We start from the raw sequence: 21,602 nt of genomic DNA, 5'->3' as shown, positions 1-21,602 counted from the left end.
GTCAAACCAAACATTCATTCAGTTTACTAATATTTTTCGGCCGAAACAGTCGACTCAATAGACTGCGTACAGACAGAAAAGGAGCAACACAGGGTTGTGAAGTACTAGACGTATTCGGTATGAGCAAAACTGACAAACGAAAGCACCGTTGCTAGTCCAAAAGCCCTTCAAACCCCTTGACTTCAAACTTGTTTGTTTACTGCTTTCTGAACAAAAAATTGGGACTTTGCTGGAGGACTCATTGAATCTCGATCTAAAGCAAGTGCATACAACTTCAACTGAATAAAACGGACAGTGTTATTGACATTCAATTCATTAAGGAGTGCAAAGCAATTGCATTGGATAAGGACAAGAATAATGTTGACTATGTGGAACATGAAAAGTTAGAGTACAACATATCAGTGTATTTTGAGCATTGGTGTCCAGAAGTTTCTTTGCGTGATCTTACTTTAAAAGCTTCCGATGGTTCCTTCCAAAAAGATCATGACCTGGCACGGAAATATTCTTTCCTTAGATTGTTATCCAAGGCATCCTATTCTCAATGGTAAGCCTTGCGACAATGATGCTGTTGACGAACCGTTTTCTGGGATCTGGTCTGGAGACGATAGAAAAGTGGATGGGCAATGTCAGAGACATAACTGGATGACGTGAATACGAATAAACCTGGCACGCTTCCTTCACACTTCTGAATATCAGTTAGTTGTTACAAATACTACGAAATAATTTGTATAGTTAAACTTTATAATAAAATAATATTGGTTCTGAAAATAACCTTTTATGAAGGCGTTCGTATGGAGAGTGGCGAGTTGTACCGAATTCCGATGGATGCCGCTGATTTCCGTTATCTATTTCCAGGATGAACTGTGGATGCAATACTGATATGATTGGCATAGGTACAGCGTTTTTTACCCGTTTATAATTGATCAATGGTACAAAAGGCCTATGATATGAAATATATCTACGACTTTTTGCATTAATGTCGATATTTTTTAACCGATGCTGTCTACCATCAAATGAAAATGACCGGAAAGAAAAAAAGGAAGACATACACATAAATAACTTTTTTATTCAATATGATACGAGAAATTTACTCTATTTTAATGCAGATGTAATGAACAATAAAATATCTGACATCACTTGCACACTCTGAAGTGAACAAAACGCATTCAAATCAATACACAAAAAGTCCAATTAAAAAAAAACCTTCACTGAACTGATTATTTTCACTTCCGATTTGCATATTTCAGTAGATAAGTAATTGTAACAATTCGTTTATAACATTTATAGCCCTTAAAATGGCTGATTTGTACAATTTTCACGGTCGTTGTCGCACTTATTTGAAGCCATTTTTGTGAAGGGATTTCGTTTGCAGTTTTTTTCACAAATGGGCGGTCTTAACAGCTCGCAAAATAAAAGCAACATACTGAATTTTGGTGTCGATTATTTTATTTTGGTTTTGCTAGTTTCAACAAAAGAAACTATCAAAATGCTGTACGTGATTCATTTATGGCGTTCAGAAGGGCCAAATTGTGGGATTCTCTACGATATTAAGCACTGTTCGGAGCATTTTTCTCGAACGCGAATCACCCAAATGCTGGCTTTGTTTGCACTCGTTTGGTCCATATTTTGCACTGTGGAAACTGTTCAAAACTCATCAAATTATTGTAGATTTGCACTACACATGATTTTTACCTCCGATTTGCAAAGAAGTAATCTTAATAGTTCTTTGGATAACATTCAGAACCATTAAAAGGGCTGATTTTCTATAATGTTCCCACCGTTACCCACTCGCTCTTGTTTGAAGCGACTGCGAATGTCCCGCAGCAGAACTGCTTCCTGTGCGGATCGATTCAACACTGAACTGAATTCTTGAAACTGGAACTGAGCTCTCGATCTTATTGAACCGGAATGATGTACTTACTTTACTGACTGCTTAGTCAACTGCGCAGGCAAGGATGAACGAAATATATCAAGTGTTAACGTTTTTTTATCGACCAAGTAGGTTAAGCAGAAATGAAATGTCGCTTAATACATTAAATCCGTCGGCTCGGGTACGAGAAAGGCGTCATGAGTTTGCTTCTTTGATACTCATTGATACCAAATATTTCAGAAAACATAATATGCTGCAAATTCTTCTACTGGTTTGACAAATTTCTCTAGATCACATCTGTCAGTAGAAACCCATTGTTCAAATCTTATCTCAGTCAAATCACGTTCCTCGAAATTTTCTAAAACGCTTCTCTCCAGATCTTGTGTCACTGGACAACTTTTGCATTCACGGAGGTAGCAGGATCTTTTTGATGAGTCACATAATAGCTTTTTTAAATAATAATTCGTATCATTATAATTGAAATATTTTTCAACAGCATGAATCATTAATGAAACATTCTCATGGATTGTGCAAACACATATGTTATGTGAACCAGAACTTCCAAGCAACTTGCAGTGTTTTGGTCTTAATGCTGCGAATGTAGTATATCCAATATTTCGATCTGGAAATTCCTCCTTATAACTCAAATAAATTTCTTTCAATGATGAAAAAAGCAATCGTTTTTGTTTGCGTTCACACTTACCATTCATTTTGACTGTGACGCAATCTCTTGATCCCGGCATAACTCTGCTGACGTCATCGCTGTTGAATTATTGAAGCACCTCGTTTTCTATCGTTTCGTTCCTGCTGCGTCCCGTTTGTTTCTTGGCATTTTTTCGTCCGTTGATTCTCTTGCCTCCGACACAATGTATTTGTTCGCCTTGAATTGGGTGGCTATTTTCTCCTTTGACCACGAGTTTGGCAAGACTGACAACAAACGTACTTTTTCATTACTAGTGCAATCAGGCTTAGCAAACTGTTCTATCATTTTAGTAGTCACTTCATCCAACTCTGCTGCTTTCGTTTGAGTAATTCTGGATCTTCTTCATCCGCCGGGAACCCGAATATTTACTTTGTTATACCTCTTGAAATATCCAAATATTTTTCTCGAGGATAATTAACATTCCGGGTTTTCTTCGTTGATATCGGGGACACCTTGATTCCTGCAATGCCCTTGTTGAAGAGTTCAATGTTGTGTGCTCTTGAATACTCCGCCGCGACTGATGCTTCAGAAGACGCTGAGTTGATTGAAGCTGATGAAGGTACTTCCTCTAAATCGTATTGCGATGTGGATGGTTGTGGTTCCGTTGTTGACTGCCCTTCTTTGATATTACACCTAAGTGTAATATCAAAACCGACGTCCCGAACAAAATAAGTTTCGGCTTACTAGCCGTACAGATTTTGGTAAGTTTGATATCAAAGAAGTGTTTTGCAAATAGCATTAACTTTACGTCTGCCTAGCGGTTTATGTTGAACCGTCAGGTCGGAGGTAACAGTTCAACATAAACTGCTACGCACTGATGAGTCTAAGACGACACGTAAAATCAAGTGAAATTGGTTATGTGCACCTAGCATAAATTAGGAGGTAAAAGCTCTTTACCTCTCAAACTTACCAGGAAAAGGTTTACAACACTTTGAGAACCATATTGTAGTATTGTAACTGTTTCGAAAGAGATTTGTTATAAACTGATAACTGATCTACGATGCACAACTATTTATATGTAGAATTTAGGTAAGCAATTCGCCGGTACGTACGTTGGTTGTAAACAGTAGGTAGTCAACTGGCACACCTCTTTGATTCTACATGTGTTTATTCGTTTTGACGTAGTTACGTTAGTTCTACTGTTTAAATGATTATCTTTCAACGATAACTTGAAATTTCGAATATAACTGTAAATTATTTTAGCTGTAACTTCTTCATTTTTCAAAAGGCACGGATGGGATAGCCATCAATCTGTAGGTTTTAATAAGAGCTTTAAAATAAAAATTATTAAAAAAATCGAAACCCTGATTTTTTTTAATTTATATTTTTTTGGGTCATTTTGAAATTATTGAGAAAAAAAATTCCATTTATTGTTCAGTGTATATTTTTTAGAGTGCCCTATTGATTCCCTAAAACTTCTTTCTGGGCGCCATTTTTGTACGATTAACGGTTTCCGAGTTACAACGATTTGAAAAAAGGCAATTTTTGTGGAATGCAAAAATACATACGCACTTTTTAAAAATCAGTCGTGAATCGGATTGACCTCTCCATCGGTTCAAAACTTATGGTTTGCCATACTGAAGCCATGTGCAAAGTTTCAACCAAACCGGAGAAGGTCGAGTCTGATGATCTGCTAAGCATTTATGGAATTGCTCTATAACAGTTCGGCTGAAAAGTTCGTATCGTGTAATAGAAACACACATTTTTTTGCCAAAATTCGTTTTCATTATTCAACATAATTGCCATCAGAGGCGATACAGCGATTATAGCGATCTTCCAACTTTTCGATACCATTTTTGTAGTACGATTTGTCCTTTGCCTCAAAATAGGCCTCAGTTTCAGCGATTACCTCTTCATTGCTTCTAATTTTTTTACCAGCGAGCATTCTCTTGAGGTCTGGGAACAGGAAAAAGTCACTGGGGGCCAAATCTGGAGAATACGGTGGATGAGAGAGCAATTCGAAGCCCAATTCGTTCAATTTCAGCATGATTTTCATCGACTTGTGACACGGTGCATTGTCTTGATGAAACAAAACTTTCTTCTTCTTCAAATGAGGCCGTTTTTTTTAAATTTCGTCCTTCAAACGCTCTAATAACGCTATATAATAATCACTGTTGATGGTTTTTCCCTTTTCAAGGTAATCGATGAAAATTATACTATGCGAATCCCAAAATACAGACGCCATAACCTTACCGGCCGATTGTTGAGTCTTTCCACGCTTTGGGTTTGGTTCATCGCGTGCAGTCCACTCAGCTGACTGTCGATTGGACTCCGGAGTGAAGTGATGGAGCCATGTTTCGTCCATTGTTATATATCGACGAAAAAAATCGGTTTTTTTTTTTTCGATATAACAGCTCCAAACACTGCTCAGAATCATCAATTCGTTGTTGTTTTTGATCGATTGTGAGCTCACGCGGCACCCATTTTGCACAAAGCTTTCTCATATCCAAATATTCGTGAATAATATGTCCAACACGTTCCTTTGATATCTTTGAGGTGTCAGCTATCTCGATCAACTTCACTTTACGGTCATTGAAAATCATTTTGTGGATTTTTTTCACGTTTTCATCGGTAACAGCCTCTTTTGGACGTCCACTGCGTTCATCGTCTTCGGTGCTCATATGACCAGTACGAAATTTTGCAAACCACTTACGAATTGTTGCTTCGCCCGATGCAGAGTCTGGATAACACTCATCAAGCCATTTTTTGGTATCGGCGGCACTTTTTTTCATCAAAAAGTAGTGTTTCATCAACACACGAAATTCCATTTTTTCCATTTTTTTCACAATAACAAAAGTAGCTTCATTCAAAATGTAACATCTCACAAACTAGTAATCAGACAGCTGTCAAATTTATACACGTATCTTTTGAAGGTTGGTACTAACTGAAAATGGTATGGATTTAATTCTAGTGGCGCCCTCTCATAGAAACGATACGAACTTTTCAGCCGATCTTTTAGCTCAGTGATTGTGGAAGGATTTATATAATCTAACTACCAATAGAATCGAAATTTTTCAACTTAAATGTGTATAGCAAAAGCATTCAAGTATTTCAATAGTACGTTATTGAAAAACCTATCTCATTTGACCCATGTCAACACCATTTTGCTCGTTCCCGGATACGTTAAAGTTCCTAGTAAACGAAACTTTTGGGAATCAAAAGAAGATACATACAACATGCTGATTGCTAATACAATGCCGAGGAATAAATTCGATCTCATTTTAAAATATTTGCATTTCAACAACAATTTGCTTGACGATGGATCTGACAAATTGTACAAAATTAGACCCTTGATCGATCACATGAACCACAAATTCTTGGAAATGGTTGATCCATTGGGAACACATTTTTCAATCGATGAGGCGATTGAACCATATTACGGCAGGAACTCTATGAAGCAATTCGTTGAAAACCAATTTGTTTCGGCTTCAAATTTTGGTGTTTGTACACTCATGATGGCTATCTCATCAAGTTCATCACATATCAAGATAAATAATTCTAATCAATGTTTCATTTTGATCGTAAGTTTGATGTAAATATTTTATAGGCAAAACTGATCGCAAGCCTGGAGAACCGTTGGGATACAAAGTTGTAACTGACTTGAGTAATGGAATTATTAAAAACGGAAAATTCATATAAATTGACAATTTTTTTACCAGCTTGACTTTATTAGACGATTTTGCAAGAAGAAACATAAATATTATTGGAATTCGAAATTACCGAATTGAGAAGGCACCGTTGGACTCTCTCAAAAAGCAAACTAGTTGGATCATATGACATTGTGCGCGATAGCCAGACAAATATCACCATTATTCGATGGAATGACAATAATATTGTGAATATGGCTACTAACGTAAAAGATGACACCATTGTCCTGCGTGGTGGCACATGTGTTAGATACATTTCCTCCGGAAAGAAAAAAGGGACAGTATCACAACCCCATTTTTGCAAAATGTATAACAAAGGGATGGGAGGAGTAGATCTTTTCGACGTTCAACGAGGACTTTACCGATCTACCATTCGTAATAAAAAGTGGTATTGGCCTCATTTCCGTTTCATGCTGAATGGTGGTGTCGTAAATCTTTGGTACATCTATAGAAAGACTCACGAAAAAGAACCTTTACTGGGCTTCACTAAAGCGGTTTGCGAAGGACTTCTTATTGACATTAATCCAAACAGAGTTGAGCTTATGCAGATTAAACCCAGGCATTCAAAGTCTTCAGAAGGTAGATTCGACGGAATGAACCATTTGATCAATACTAATACGAAAAAGAAAACACAACGACGGTGTGCATTCTGTAACAAATGTACCACGTTTGTTTGTTCGAAATGTGATGTAGGTCTTCATCCCTCAGAGTGTTTCTACCGGTACCATAAATTACATTGAATTAAATTTTATTATCTCAGTAATATTTCTTCGAGAATAAAACAGTTTGAAAAATATTGCGCAAAAAACCTTTGATATTTTCATTTGATACTGCATTGACCCAGCATATGAAATATCATACGTAGGATAATTCCAATTATAAAACATTTTAAATAGCCATTTCACGTTTCCCAAGCTCTTTGGCACAAACTATGATGGAATTTTAGGTATCACTTCATTTGACTCAAATTGGAGAACACCTGGGTTATAATGGGTTAATTTTCACTTCCTTTTCAATGCGGGACATTTTGAAAACGCAGAATTTCAATCGCACAAACAAGTAAACGAACGAAAGCTGACAGCCAAACGCACAGCATACTGTGATCTGAGCATAAAAAACCATCACAAATACATGCGTACAACACAAATGTATGTGGATAGCTTATTTTCGATACACTCATTATACGACAATTTTTAGTTTATTATAATCCAGCTATTTGATTAAAACAAAATTTTACTTCTCCATTTGCAGACTATTGTCGTGACCAGTTCCAATGAACATTGAGCCCAACGTGTTGCAACAGCGTCTTGATACAACAGTCGCGCAACTGCAGCATCGCGGCCACGAAGTGTGATGGGTGACAGTGACAGTTCATTAAAAAATCACAAACCTGTGTTGCACGTGTCTTACGATCGCGATCCTCCGTTCGACTGTCGCAGCCCCAACGATGCGATCCATGATCATCACTCTCTCACACGCTTAGTGATGTTGCAATGCGCCGCATAATGCACAACCGTGGTTCTTATCTGTTTCCACTCTCGCAGTTGGGTAGCATCCTCTCTGTTTGTGCTCCGTTCAGTTCTCTCTTCAAACCAAGCGCAGTGCGCGCGTTAACCGGCAAACGTGATAATAGCAGATGAAGCAGCTGTTGTGTAGGCTGATAGCGTGGTTTCGTGGTCTCCTCATCGTCCCCCCCGAGTGGCTCCAAGGATGCTGTGGCGGTCGAAGAAACATGCGAGAGCACCGAAAAGTTACGACCGGTGTGAGAGTGCGAGAGCACGTTGCACGGCCGCGACGGCGGCTGATTTTTGCAGCAGTTGCCGCCGTTTAATTCAACTCCGCTTACTATGAGAATTCAGTTTCAAATCGTACGTTGACGGCGGCGGTGGCAGCTCCTTTTTTCTGATCGAAGAAGAAGGAAGGCAGAGGCTTTTGAAGCACTTTGAAACTGTAGAACTTTCCTAGCGACTAACCTCGTACCGTAGTGCATTAGGGCGCGTTCACCTGTTTCGGTGGTGCGTTTCGCAGAAACAAAAAAAAAATAAAATAAAATACCGCGACTAGCGTAGACTTTTGTAGAGCAGAAACGAAGAAGTAGAAGAAAGAATCGAAAACGTTTAATTGTTTGTAGTTAAAAACTTGTTGCCTTGTTTCGAATATTTGCTGAGCCGGTGCTTTTGCGGTATGGACTAGCCAGGTTGAGATCCGTTTTATTCGAGCTCGAGTGCTACAAGTGTCGGAGGAGTTTCAGAACGTGTAAAACTGCACAGACAGGCAAATCTTTGTTAGAACTGGAAGTACTCCCGAACCGATCGGGTTTCATTCAATGAATTTGCCTCCATTCAGCAGTGACTGGAGTGAAAATTTAAGCGAATCCAGCGAGATTCCTCAATCACGAATTCCGAACAATTTGACGGGTCAGAACTCCGAGGAATTGCTGCATGCCAAGCGAAGGCTGGGTGTTTTTTAGTCAGTGGGCCAGTGAAGAATTCCAACGGCAACAACGGTGCTTTCCGTCACATCTGTGCCTACCGTTTCCCAGAGGAAATCAGGTGCAACCAGAAGACCTCCGGTTCCCAGCGAATCTATGTGGTGCCTTGCGTGTTTTTGGTACCATACTGGAGTGGTCAATCCGGTGAGGATTCCTTGCAGCGAGAATACGAGCGAAGAACCGCGTTGAATATTCATGAAAATTGATTTTGGGTGTCTTTCCAACCTGTTTGCCTTTCTGATCCGCATACACTATCTATCGCTTTTGTTCGGTCCGTTCCGTTCCGTTCCGCGCCTCTTCTTTGCGCGATTCAATGGTTTTTTTCTCTTCTTTCTTCTGGTGAATGTGTACACTCCGCGTGCGATAGAATAAGACAAACAGCATTTCACGAAGATTATGCTTATTAGCACTCTGTTAATTTGGTGTTCCGAATTGGAGGTTTGAAAAGCGACCTTAGAGCGAGTGATAAGCATCTAGAGAAGATCGAAATTATATATATATTTTTTTCCTGTATGTATATTGAAAGTGATTAATTGGGCGACATTTTTCGAATTTTCTCGCTCGGCATCGTCGGGGAAAATTGAAAGTAACAATTTAAATTGGCACTGGTTGCCGAAGAAAATTGTGCGGTTTATTCGGTGTCCGGGTCAGTTCGTAAATTTACTTAACAAAGTGTCGGAAGAACCAATTGTTTTACCAATTGTACATCGTAAAGGATAGTGTGACAGGAGAACGGTGGTGGTAAATCGTAGACACGAGGAGCGGATAAATATTTTATCCGCCAAGCGTGTGTTGCCGGAAACAACCGGAACGTGGAGGAATTGCAATTCGAAGAGTGCTACTGTTTCACGAGGTAAGTGTGGTGCCGGATTCTTTTTTATTTTTATTGTTCTTCCTCCGTCTCTCCACATCGTCCGGAGGCCTGCCAATGAATTCGCGAGGGTAGTTTTCTTCGATGATTGATAATGGGTCCTTTTGTTTGGGCGTTCGTAAAGCGGTTCGTTTACGATGAGGCTTCTTTCTGGGTGTAATTTGTTTTGCTTCTTTCGGCGGCTGGCTTATGTAGTCAGCAGTTGGGAGGAAGTTGGTTTGTTCTTCAAAACTGGAGAGATGATTTCCGTAATGGATATGTTAATTGGCGAGCCAGAGCTCGTTTAATGGCCGTGCATTTTGAAACGATTTTATTGCTTTATAGACATAATCGAGCAATAAATGGGTTCGCTTCTATCATTGATCCTACTATAAGTCGATGTTTGTTTGACGGTATGATAACTGGACGAGATAAATTTAAATGGCGGAAGTGTTGTTGTGTCAGTTTTGGATTAGTTTCATAAAAAATACTGCTTGATTGGAATGAATGTTTGTAAGACCGAGGCTACTGTATTGCTAGGTGACAATCTTCTTATTTTAATCTTTAATCTCTACTCTAACAGCTTTAAGCTACCGATTTCTACTTTGCGTTATGATTTGATGGATTTGACGGTTAGAAAAACTGATTTCAACGAGCATCTCATTGATTGACTAGTAAGTATTGCTTAGGAAATGTTTTTTTTGGAATTGATACCAAGTCAACTCAAATTGATTTTTTTGTCTCAATTATAAAGGTTCGAAAACTACTAGAACTCCAGAAACACAACCTGCTGATTTACCGAGTTCTGTCGTGCCTTCAAATAATGTATCATTCAATGAATACACGGACGAATTTGAACTCATAGAAAAGTTAGTGCTTGAATATGTAAAATCAACAGCAGAATGGCAGATGCACATAAATGAAGCGTCGCATTTCACACAGATTTATATTCAAGAGCACGTAAGTTTGAGTGATTCAAAAGTTAAATGGCTTGAAATCGAATGAAATAAAAAACAAAAGATCGATAGCATTAGCGCGACTTGAACCGAGAAACATTAGATCAAAAAGTACACTAGTAAATCGACTGAATCACATGAATATTGCGTCATTTGGAAAGATAAGTAGTTTTGAATTGCATCGTTTGCAGAATTTTTTTTTGATTTAAAACGATATTTTTATTCAGGCCTATTTGCGTACAAGCTCTACGTGGTCGATTGAGCCGATTTTTTAAATATTTTTTTTTGTATTGGATCTCGTTGTCACCCTTTTTCTAGGAGAAGTGGAGCTTCCATTTCTCTCCTGCGAGGATTGAGAGGCACTTTGTTCGTGGCTCGTCTCGTCATCCATTGCCGCATCGGTGGTATTGTTGATGATTTCCGTCTTCTTTTCGTTTTTTTTATTCTACATTGATTGCAGTTGCTGGTTGGTTGGAGGGTAAGTTGTTAACTGCAGTTGGTGTACTATGTACTGGTGTACTATAGGGGATACTGATGGTTTCGTCGAAGGGGATGCTTCATTGTTGTTGGTGGCTGTCACAGGTGTACTGGGGTTGCTTGGGGTTGGTGAGAAGGAAGCACCGTTGTCCTTTGGTGTAGTTGTCTCCTTGTCCAGTTTATCACATGGCTTACCGTAGTGAACAGCTTTTTGGCAATATTGACATGTGGCCATCGGATTGTCATAGGTAACAAGTGATTTGCACGGTATTCTTGTATCATGACCGAAAATCACATAAGAATGTATAGGCATCTTCAAGCGCATGCGTAACAAACGTACGCCATTTAGAATACCGGGGAAAAAGTTCTTCCACTTTTCTTTTTTGATAGAGAAAAAAAGGAAAAAAGGATATAAGGATCGATGACGCTTGAGGGAAGATCGTGCACACGCACTTCTATAGTACTATCTTACATATATACTGGAATGTTGCACCTAATGTTTTCGTGCTCCACATAGTGCTCATTGTTATTGTCTTTTGTGAATTGAATTACATCCAACTCTTTATAAAACTGGATGCAAACTACATTATTTGTTTTATTGCATTAAAGTAAATGCACACGTTAAATGTCAAGATGCATTTGTTCTTTGAGCAAACCTTCAAGTTCTCGTATCGAAGGTCGAATTTTGCACTGCCTGAAGTCAACAATCATTGTATTCTTTCTTATCGGTGGTAGCTTTTGTTCGTTTGGTTCACTCATTTCGAGACTACACAATAATGTACTTGGTTTCTTCCGTCCCGCACGTAACCGGTTTTGTTTTATCGACTGACTTGGATGAGATGTGAAAGCGAACTGGTTGTTTGTGAGTTATTTTACTAAAAGTGACGCTACTTTTGTTATTTTCAGAACAATGGATCAAAAACAATTTCGTGTTTTAATTTTACACTGCTTCTTGATGGGAAAAAATCCGTTCAAGCGAAGCAATGGCTTGAAAAGTGTTATGGAGACTTTGTAGAATTATGTCACTTGTAAAATTCATAATTTTCCTCTGTGTAATTCTATACGGACCGGACCAGGGAAACGACGCCGATTTCAAAAATATCGAAGCAATTTACTGGTTCCAAAAGCAACTACCCAATCGTGAAATTGTAGATAGGAATTGGTTGAAATAGCATATTCTGCTTTTGTTGCTGTCTATTCGAATGCCGTACCATTTTTTTGTTTCAATTAAGATTTTTTTTATAATAAAATTTTTTATTTGACTCATTTGCTTTAGCTTAACGTGGCCGATTGTCTTGTTGTTATTGGAGAAGAAGGGACGCCGTATTAAGGGGGCGGCATACTCCCCTAGAGTTAGTAAAGGAATGTGAGGAGGGTGGGATTTACAAAATATTGATTCTGAATTACAATACATCATTCGTTTGTGGCACAAATTTTTTAGAGTTTTCTGGATCTTCACGTGCTTCAGATTGTAACGAGAGAGATTATCCTTGGCTGGGATGCTTTGTTGGTGTGCTCTGACGTTGATGTGGCGTTTTTGGGTAGTTTTCTGAAACTCAGTCAGTTCAAGGCAGGTGCATGCTCCGAAGCATCGTTTACACAGGTCATACTGTCAGCAGCGTAAAGAAGAGTGCGATAGAGCTGTAGACGAGAGAGAGAGAGAGAAATAGGGAGAGCACTAAATTTTGGCATTGATAGTTTTCAAGAAATTATATATGAGAGTCATATAAGGAAGATTTCGAGTTGCCAAGACGTCGCGGACTGGTACGAAGGGTGGTATACCTCGGGCCCGAAGGGAACCTATGAGTTGGGACCTGGCATCACAATACTCGACACACATCCAAACAACATGCTCGATGTCATGATAACCTTCACCGCAAACGCAGACACCACTCTCGGCAAGCCCCATACGACGGAGATGCGCGCTGAATAATGGTTGGACAAAAGCCTTGACATTACACGAATAAAATCTCGGCTCACGTCCAACCCCCGGAACCAAGGTTTCGTCGATACCTGTGGGATTATTGAGTGTAACCATCGTCCCAGAGTTCCACTATTCCATGTATTCTGCCAGCTAGCTAGAGTTTTCTGACGACAGCAACTGAAAAATTCATTGAAGCAGATTGGTCTTTGATTAAGATTTTAACAGCATAAGGTCATTCGCCTCTTCGGACCAGAAAATCTTTCTGACCCTATGTTTGGGGTTGGGAATCGAACCCAGGTGGGTTGCGTGAAAGGCATCGACTATCCCATCACGTTATGCCCGTCCCTCGCCGTACCTTTAATGTACACTTTATTGCAAACTGTAAGGAATGATTTTCTGATTGGAAAAACGTGAATAGGATTGACTATCATGAGAAATGTACTGAAGAAAAACCTGGCGAAGGACTTGCAGCTGATATAGGATATCAAATTAGGACAAATAAATTTGATATCCATGATGTACGAGGCCAAGGTTACGATAATGGAGCTTATATGGCTGGAAAATATGTATACGAGCACATATCCAAAGTAGAATTGATCTTAAGTTTACATACCATGTGCTAGTCATGGCTTAAATCTGGCAGGAGTACATTCAGCCTCATCCAATGTAGAAGTGAAAAAGTTTTTTAACCTCGTCGAAAGTATTGTCAAGTTTTTTGGTGAATTCATGTCTTTTGGGACGAAAGTGACATTTTTGGTAGTATAACATTCTACCGTTGATTTCGAGTAGTGGCAAGAAGCAAGATCCGGCCAGAAGACAACAGGATCCTTGTGGCTTCGAATCATGGGTAGAAGTCGTTTTTGTAAACATTCCTTGATGCATATTTCGCTGTTCATTGAAGCAGTGGTTATGAACGGTTTCGAAATCTTACCGCAGCTACAAATTGCTTGCCAGACCATAGCTTTCGTCGTTCATGATTATGCAGTTCAAATTTCCAGTAAGAATCGTATTGTACAGCTTTCTAACCTTCGGCCTGATCGATGCTTCTTGTTTCGGACTACGTTTTGGTTGTTTCTGCTTCTTATAGGTTCGAAGATTTAAACGTTCTTTAGCACGAAGAACATTTGACACTCGAAGTGCCCACTTTTTTGGCCACATCCCGAGCTGAAACCTCCTTCTTTTGCTCGAACGCCTTCAGTATACGTTTATCCAACAGAGGGTTAGCAGGACCTTTTTTTCGACCCGTTTTCGGCTTATCCTCAAAGGTGTTATCCTCACCGAACTTCCTGATTGCATTTCGCACGGCTTTTTCACTTACTTCTTCCATTTTTGCTATCTTTCTCAGTGACAGTCCGCGTTGCACCATTTGTACACAATTTTTCGACGTTGTTCTGCTGAAAGTTCACGCATTTCGAAACAAACTAATGAAAACGAATAAACAACTGCACAAGTGCACAGTGGTTCAAAAGCGCAATTTCACGCTCCTAATTGATAACTCATAGGATCGTGGTTTTTGAGGTACAGTATTTTCAGCATAGTTGCTCAAAATGATAGACGCCATCTTTTGGTAAATTTTATTTATGAGATTAATCCCCCTAAAAGTGAGATCAAAATTTTATTTTAGCTCAGGGCCAACATAGGGGCTAAGTTACTTCGACAAAGTTGTGCAGAAAGTTATTTCAAACAAGTTTGCTGAAGGTACTATTCCCGTAACTTGAGTGTAATTCAAGATATAATGTATTTTCTGAAAAGGGTGTCCAAAAACCAGTTTTTGTAAGAAAACATATATATTTTCAATTTATATGAGTTTTTCATATTATACAAAGTTTTTCATCTTTAAAAACTACACAACTTTCTCGAACATACTATGCTGCTATCATTTCAGTTTAATGAAATAGGGCAATTTTTCATGTTTTTTTTAAATTAAAATTCTAACTTATCTATTATCAAAAGGCGCAGGAAGGTGCAGATGAGACTACTTACATATTAAACTACTTCAAAAGAGCTTTCATACCGTGGTTGAATTACTCGTCTGCGATCGTCTGCAGGCGAGATATGCTCTTTTCAAATATCCTTGTCCTTGACATTTGCAATGATAAGGTTCATTGTATGTCAGATCAGATTTCAGTATACATTCATTACTATGGTACTTGCCACAAAATATTATTTTTTTGTGCACATTGAAGTCTATAAACTGAATAGTTTAGTAACTGTTTTGTCACGACTTTTAAAAAAAGCAATCATCAAATCAAATGAGGTTATGTCATCTTCTGGTAGAGAAAAGTATGATCAAAATTCATTTTTTAGTTATTTGTGTTTATTTTATGATAGCTGACAATGTTCTTAACCAGCTAAAAGACTCTTAGCATCCTCCGACAGAATCTTCTTGGACTGTTTTGGCCATTCACGAATATTTGTCACCAAAGGATCCGATGAAACTAATAACCAATTCATGGGATCCCGATTCGTAAGTGATCTGTATTGCTTGCGTGTATAATACTCTCGAAATCTGTATGAAAGAAACTTCTTAATCATTATGAACAGTACAATATAGCAAGCGTTTATCTGATCCGCTGAGCTTTTCTATAGAAAAACTTACCAAAAAATGACATAACGTAATTCGACATGATGATTACTAAACTTTTCTATTTTAGACTTCGATGTCCATGAAAATCATTTATTGTGAGAGTTACCATTATAACGAATGTATACTGAAATCTGATCTGACATACAATGAACCTTATCATTGCAAATGTCAAGGACAAGGATATTTGAAAAGAACATATCTCGCCTGCAGACGATCGCAGACGAGTAATTCAACCACGGTATGAAAGCTCTTTTGAAGTAGTTTAATATGTAAGTAGTCTCATCTGCACCTTCCTGCGCCTTTTGATAATAGATAAGTTAGAATTTTAATTTAAAAAAAACATGAAAAATTGCCCTATTTCATTAAACTGAAATGATAGCAGCATAGTATGTTCGAGAAAGTTGTGTAGTTTTTAAAGATGAAAAACTTTGTATAATATGAAAAACTCATATAAATTGAAAATATATATGTTTTCTAACAAAAACTGGTTTTTGGACATCCTTTTCAGAAAATACATTATATCTTGAATTACACTCAAGTTACGGGAATAGTACCTTCAGCAAACTTGTTTGAAATAACTTTCTGCACAACTTTGTCGAAGTAACTTAGCCCCTATGTTGGCCCTGAGCTAAAATAAAATTTTGATCTCACTTTTAGGGGGATTAATCTCATAAATAAAATTTACCAAAAGATGGCGTCTATCATTTTGAGCAGCTTTGCTGAAAATACTGTACCTCAAAAACCACGATCCTATGAGTTATCAATTAAGAGCGTGAAATTGCGCTTTTGAACCACTGTGAAGTGGTTAGAGAAGAGTGTAAACAACAGGACGCAGCCATAAAAATTGACAGATTCTGAACCATTGCGAAATGGCAGCGGTTTTTGGTTGCGTCCATACTTTCTGGGACAGTCTTTATTGAACTTGTCAGTAAATCCATTCGCCAAGATTTCGAACAATGTGTTGGCTTTTACTGAAATTCAGTGAGACATTTGTCACCTAATATCTCACAAAAGTCTAGCTAGCTTAGCTTGTTAACCGCTCGCGCGTTTCCTTCGAATGAACAAAAAACTAGTTGAAATTGTATATTGAACCAAATGCATGATAGTTGACAGTAGTATTTCATGGTCAACGTGCAACCTAAACTGATTTAGAACATGAAATATATGTTAGTTCAACACTTATTCCTAGTGACCGAGAAATTCTAGGCCTTACCAAAAGTGTCACAGGCAAGGGACCGATATTAGTAGGGTGAGAAAATGATTGGAATTCATCGCTTATCTGTAACCGATCACGAATAAAAAATATAAATTAATTGTAAAAATACCGATTCGCACGTAAATCTCACAAGTTTTTAAATTTTTTCTAATGTGAAGCCGTCATCAGTGTGGTTTTATCCAACGAAAAACAGATTTAAAAAATCAAAATGATTGCGTAATTGCGCAAGTAAACATTTGCCAAGCAATACACCAAAAGAAAACAAAGAGGCGGGTGGGTAATGTTCGAGACATAACTGGAGGACGTGAATACGAATGAAACAGACATACTTCTTCTATACTTCGGAATATAAACAATTGTTCGTATTAGTTGATTGATTGTGAAATTTTGCAGTTTTAACTGTTTCGCAATCCTCAATTGTAAGGGTGCATCTGTGCTAAAGTATGACTTATTGACGACAAACATATTTCACCACACAAATAACGCTGAACAAAAGAGGGTAAACAATACAATACATACTCAGTGGAGAAACACTTCGCATAGTTCTTTGGAAATATTTCAATGTGTCTAGAAAGAATCGATTTGTGAAATTTATACGATGTTTATAACTGTTCAGTACTTCCGATATTGAATTTATATCGGGACAGATATTTGCCTGACTATCAAAAAATTATGAATTTTCCTCATTGTTTCCAAAAGTTTGAGTTATATATGATAATATCACACTGTTGAAAATCGAACCCTGAATTGCTGATCATATTTACGATGGCATGAAGAAAGAATTATGTTATTGCGTTTAGTACAACTCAAGATATTCACGATTAAATTCTACCCATTCTTCCTCAGGGAGAATTTTGAAAAGACGCCCCATAGTGAAGTAAGAAGTTCTTTATTTAAAATCCAGCTTATTCTTGGTTGACTTTACTATAAGACTGCGTAGAATCATGTAGGTTGCACCAACTGAATCGAGTCGATGGATGAATTGAATTACTTTTTCTCAATTCTCAATAGAACAGTTATTATAACTATCATTTAGCACAAGTTTTCAACATAACAGTCTATGGTTAAGCAAAGCAAAGTGTTGGCATAACGATCGTTTTTCGGGAATTTGACCTTTCTGTTTCAACCAGTGCGGTAAAACATCATTTCAATCGAATATTATTAGACGAAAATGAAATTTATGACTGTCAGCATATCTATTTGACATTTGTTGGCATGCTGAATTGAAGCTTCTAGAATCCATCGTCAATTGAGTAACCGTACCTAGTCACTGGAAGTTTTGCTTAGTTAGTTTCAAGTGCCAAGTAGTCTACCTGCTTCATTGTCTTCACTTTTGGTAGTGAGCAAGTAAGAATGAATAGGCATGGACTTCAACTAGATAACTAGAACTCTCTCCGGCCAGAATTATAAATAGAGGGTGACGATTCCCAGTTGAGTTCTCAATTATTATCAGCAAGTTTGAATCGATAATTTCCTACTGTTTGAAATGTATTGAGATGTATTTCAAAGTATTGAAATTGAAAACTAAAAGAGGAAACAAATCATTTATGTTTATCTTGTAATTAATATTTCAGTTATCATGACTGGCTTACCTTCCATCCATTATTATCTTGAACCAATTCGAATGTTTGAAGGCCGCTCTCTCATTCAATAGTAAGCGAGAGATCAACTGACATTTCAATATCAACAAAATGTAACATGCTCAAAATTGTGCTTATTTGTACTCGTGCAGCTTTTTCAGGTGTTGTTTTGATTCTACAGTCATTTGCTTATCTGTGCGTACAGTACATAATATCCACAATAGTGGTTGTTCCCACTAGCTCGTTTAGGGATCTACTGCAATGAGTGAAGGTGAAAGGCTGGTGTCGTGTGATTTCAAAAAATGAACGAGAAAATTGTCATGTGAAGAGCGGAGTGACAGGCCAAGTATGCAAACTGACGAAATCGTTTCTCGTATTGACGATTAGTGCATTGACTGATGAATTTCTTACCCTCGGACGCAATACAGTTAGCATACTGCGGAAAACTAATCCAACTACCAGGCGTTAGGTTAATCAAACCTGCTTCATATGGTGATATATTTTTCGTAATAAAACGGTGCTTTCTTTTCGTATATTTGTTCTGAGGTAACCCGGTAGACATACGCGATTCTCTAGCTTCCGCAACGGGACTAGCATCCGAGCGCACTGCAGGCGTCATCAGTTCACATGGCGTCTATTTTTTTCGCCTGGTCCATTGCGTCAACCGAACACTTGTCTAAAGATAAACTAATCAGTATTCATGAGACGGAAAGCAAATTGTGCAATTTCCGATGCAAAGAAGATTTGTACATTATTTCCAATATTTGAAAAAGCAAGAAAAATAATCTTCATTACTCATATGACCCAGTAAAATGTGCCGTCATCTGTCGCGGATTTGGGTTATATAGACAATTGATCTTTGTCATTGGGTGAGGAAGTGTGTCCTAAAAACGTGTTCATCACACCCCAGTGAATCTTTCCCACACTTTTCCGAGAAGAAGAAAAAATGAACAGAACTGAAATGGCACTCATTACATTCAACTAGTGTAAATAAATCAGATGTATTACAAACAGTCTTGCAATTTATTTATAGCATAGTGCTTGTAAATGTAGTTGGGGTAGTGTGTAGAGAAAATAATAGCCAATGCGTCTCGTTTTTTTACCGTTCGCTTGTTGTTTTTCTTTTTCTTTTTTTTTGTTTCTATTCCTGTCTGATGGTGCCAAACAGAAGAAAAAAACACACGAAAAATCTTTACTCCAATTTATTTTTGCACATCCTCCGGCAGCTGCCTGCGCTCGTTTATTTTTGCATTTTACTTTCTCCTGTCCGCGCTGTCTATTGCTGCTTCCTGAATTGTGACCCTGCCCCGAGATGATGGACCACACCCACTCGCCGAATCTGTGTGTGTGTAGGATACGCAGGGACTGCATTCGGCGGGGTGATGGTTTTTCCTTTATTTTTCGAAGCGAATAAATTAAGTTGAAATGCAAAGCGACGACAAGATTGTGTTTTTATTACGTTTTTTTCTTATGTTATCAGACCCACTCGGTCTGGTGGTTGATGATGTGAATTTGTTGCTACTTTGTTGTTTAGCTTAATGAGTTTTCAATGTTTTGAATATTGATTCGGTGACAAAACGTGTGCCAATTGAAGGCTTCCCGAATTGGCATTTTCAAGGGAGAATAAAATTTCACCGAATATTTGAACATCCCTACTTTCATGTTCGGTCAAAATCCGACATTCATTATTGTGTAGTCTCGTTCGACCAAAAATAACTTCGCTGGATTTCGTTCACATTCTATGCACTGGGCGAAACATGTGCAATCCATTCATTTTTAACATTAACATCATCGCTGACTTTTTAGACACGATTTTTGTAGATATTTTTATTAAATAATTCTAGCAAATTATTATTTAACATGAAATAACAACAAAACATAACCACGAAATGGCATGCTATCAAGCAAGCCTCGAGGGAGTCATTTAGTCACTTTGCTGTTCACGTTATTTTCGAACGCGACAGATCATTAACCGTTTGACGTAGATAACCGCGTGTAATATAAGACGACAGACGAAGTGTGAATCTTTGAAATAATATTTAGTTTTTTGTCAGTTGAATGTTTCCACAGGGCAACACTTTTACCGCCGGTCGATAATTGACATGGGAAAACTGGTCAAACCATCAATGACTCACCGTTTTTTCGGCCAACCCGTTGGTGATAGGTCGGTTGCCAGCTTACTGCGTCAAATGGCGCACCACGCATCATTAATCACCTGGCCTTTTGGCATACGAATTGGTTGGCTGTAGACCTCCCGAATCCCGAAATAGTAGTACTAGTAGTCGTTTCTAAATGCGGACCGCTGCCACTGGCTACTGTCATGTGAGCACTAATCGCCTACCTCGGGTTTGGCGGGTAAAAATACACCGTTTCAGCACTCTTTCCCGCAAGTTTGTTCGTTTCTGCTTCGTCGTTGTTGCACTTAGCTAAATTGCCTTCCTTCGGTCTACCGATTATGCTATCTTGAAATTTAATCCGGCACTGCAATTGGCACTGGACAGACAGTGGTTCTATAAAATAATACAGTGACCTTGATGAACGAAAAAAAAACTGTCGGTCTCAAATATTGTCCTAACTCAACCCTGTTTCTGCTCCGGTCGCTTTTTACGGTGCCATACCGTAAAAATTGCGGTTAGTCATAATTCACGGTCAGGGATTGTCAGGGATTTGGCATTGACAATGTGGTGACAGTTCGTGGAAAGTGACGAACTTATTTTTTGTCACTGCACAGGAAGTTACCCCTCGAAATCTTTACGTCACGTTTCGCCTGTATGGCAACCCGATTTTTGCACTTCTATCGATTCAATTAGCATTATGATAATATGCTTGGATCGTGTTACATATTCTGGGATTAGTAGCTAGGCTAGTATGGGGTAAGTAAATGGGCAAAAAAAAAAAGAAAACAAAAACGCTGACGTCGATCATCGCGACCATTTTTTCGCACATTACGAAACAAGGTCACAGGCCTCGACCGGCGGAGGCGAAATCGGGGCCAATGTCGGTTGCGGGTTGCGTCAGTTTATTTTGTCTCACTGTGCTATTTCGGAATTATCTCCGATTGCCCGAGATTGTGATTCTGGAGCACATCGTCGTCGGGAAAATTGTGCGCATCTGCCGTGCGAATTTGAAGGCTTGGTCGTAAATGCGTTGGATTGGACCGATAAAAATGGCTTATGTTGTTAGCAGCCATTTGTTTACTTTGACGTTTGTGATAGGGGTTCGAATAGTAGATTGTGTTTTTCTAGATAAATGTTTCTTTCATACAGACTAAAAAAGTTACTACTTTTTGTTTTATTTTCTT

The 21,602-nt window shown here is 38.3% G+C and overlaps 2 protein-coding genes across 3 annotated transcripts in view; one reads left to right on the top strand and one right to left on the bottom strand.

The window, feature by feature from the left end:
• LOC131429878 (exocyst complex component 8) overlaps positions 1 to 20,743 on the bottom strand; it is a 36,088-nt gene extending 15,345 nt beyond the window's left edge. Inside the window, exon 1 of the mRNA XM_058594315.1 lies at positions 20,437 to 20,743. Within this exon, the coding sequence (XP_058450298.1) occupies positions 20,437 to 20,509 (73 nt within the window). The 5' untranslated portion in view covers positions 20,510 to 20,743. The remainder of the gene's footprint in view (positions 1 to 20,436) is intronic.
• LOC131429877 (A disintegrin and metalloproteinase with thrombospondin motifs 9) overlaps positions 8,075 to 21,602 on the top strand; it is a 589,623-nt gene continuing 576,095 nt past the window's right edge. For both annotated transcript variants that reach the window (XM_058594313.1, XM_058594312.1), the window contains exon 1: positions 8,075 to 9,564. The gene's annotated coding sequence lies outside the window, so the exon portion shown is untranslated. The remainder of the gene's footprint in view (positions 9,565 to 21,602) is intronic.

Source organism: Malaya genurostris, chromosome 2 (assembly GCF_030247185.1).
Source record: "Malaya genurostris strain Urasoe2022 chromosome 2, Malgen_1.1, whole genome shotgun sequence".
Lineage (NCBI taxonomy): Eukaryota > Metazoa > Arthropoda > Insecta > Diptera > Culicidae > Malaya > Malaya genurostris.
The sequence above is the reverse complement of the archived record's forward strand: the minus strand, read 5'-3'. Positions and strand labels throughout refer to the sequence as shown.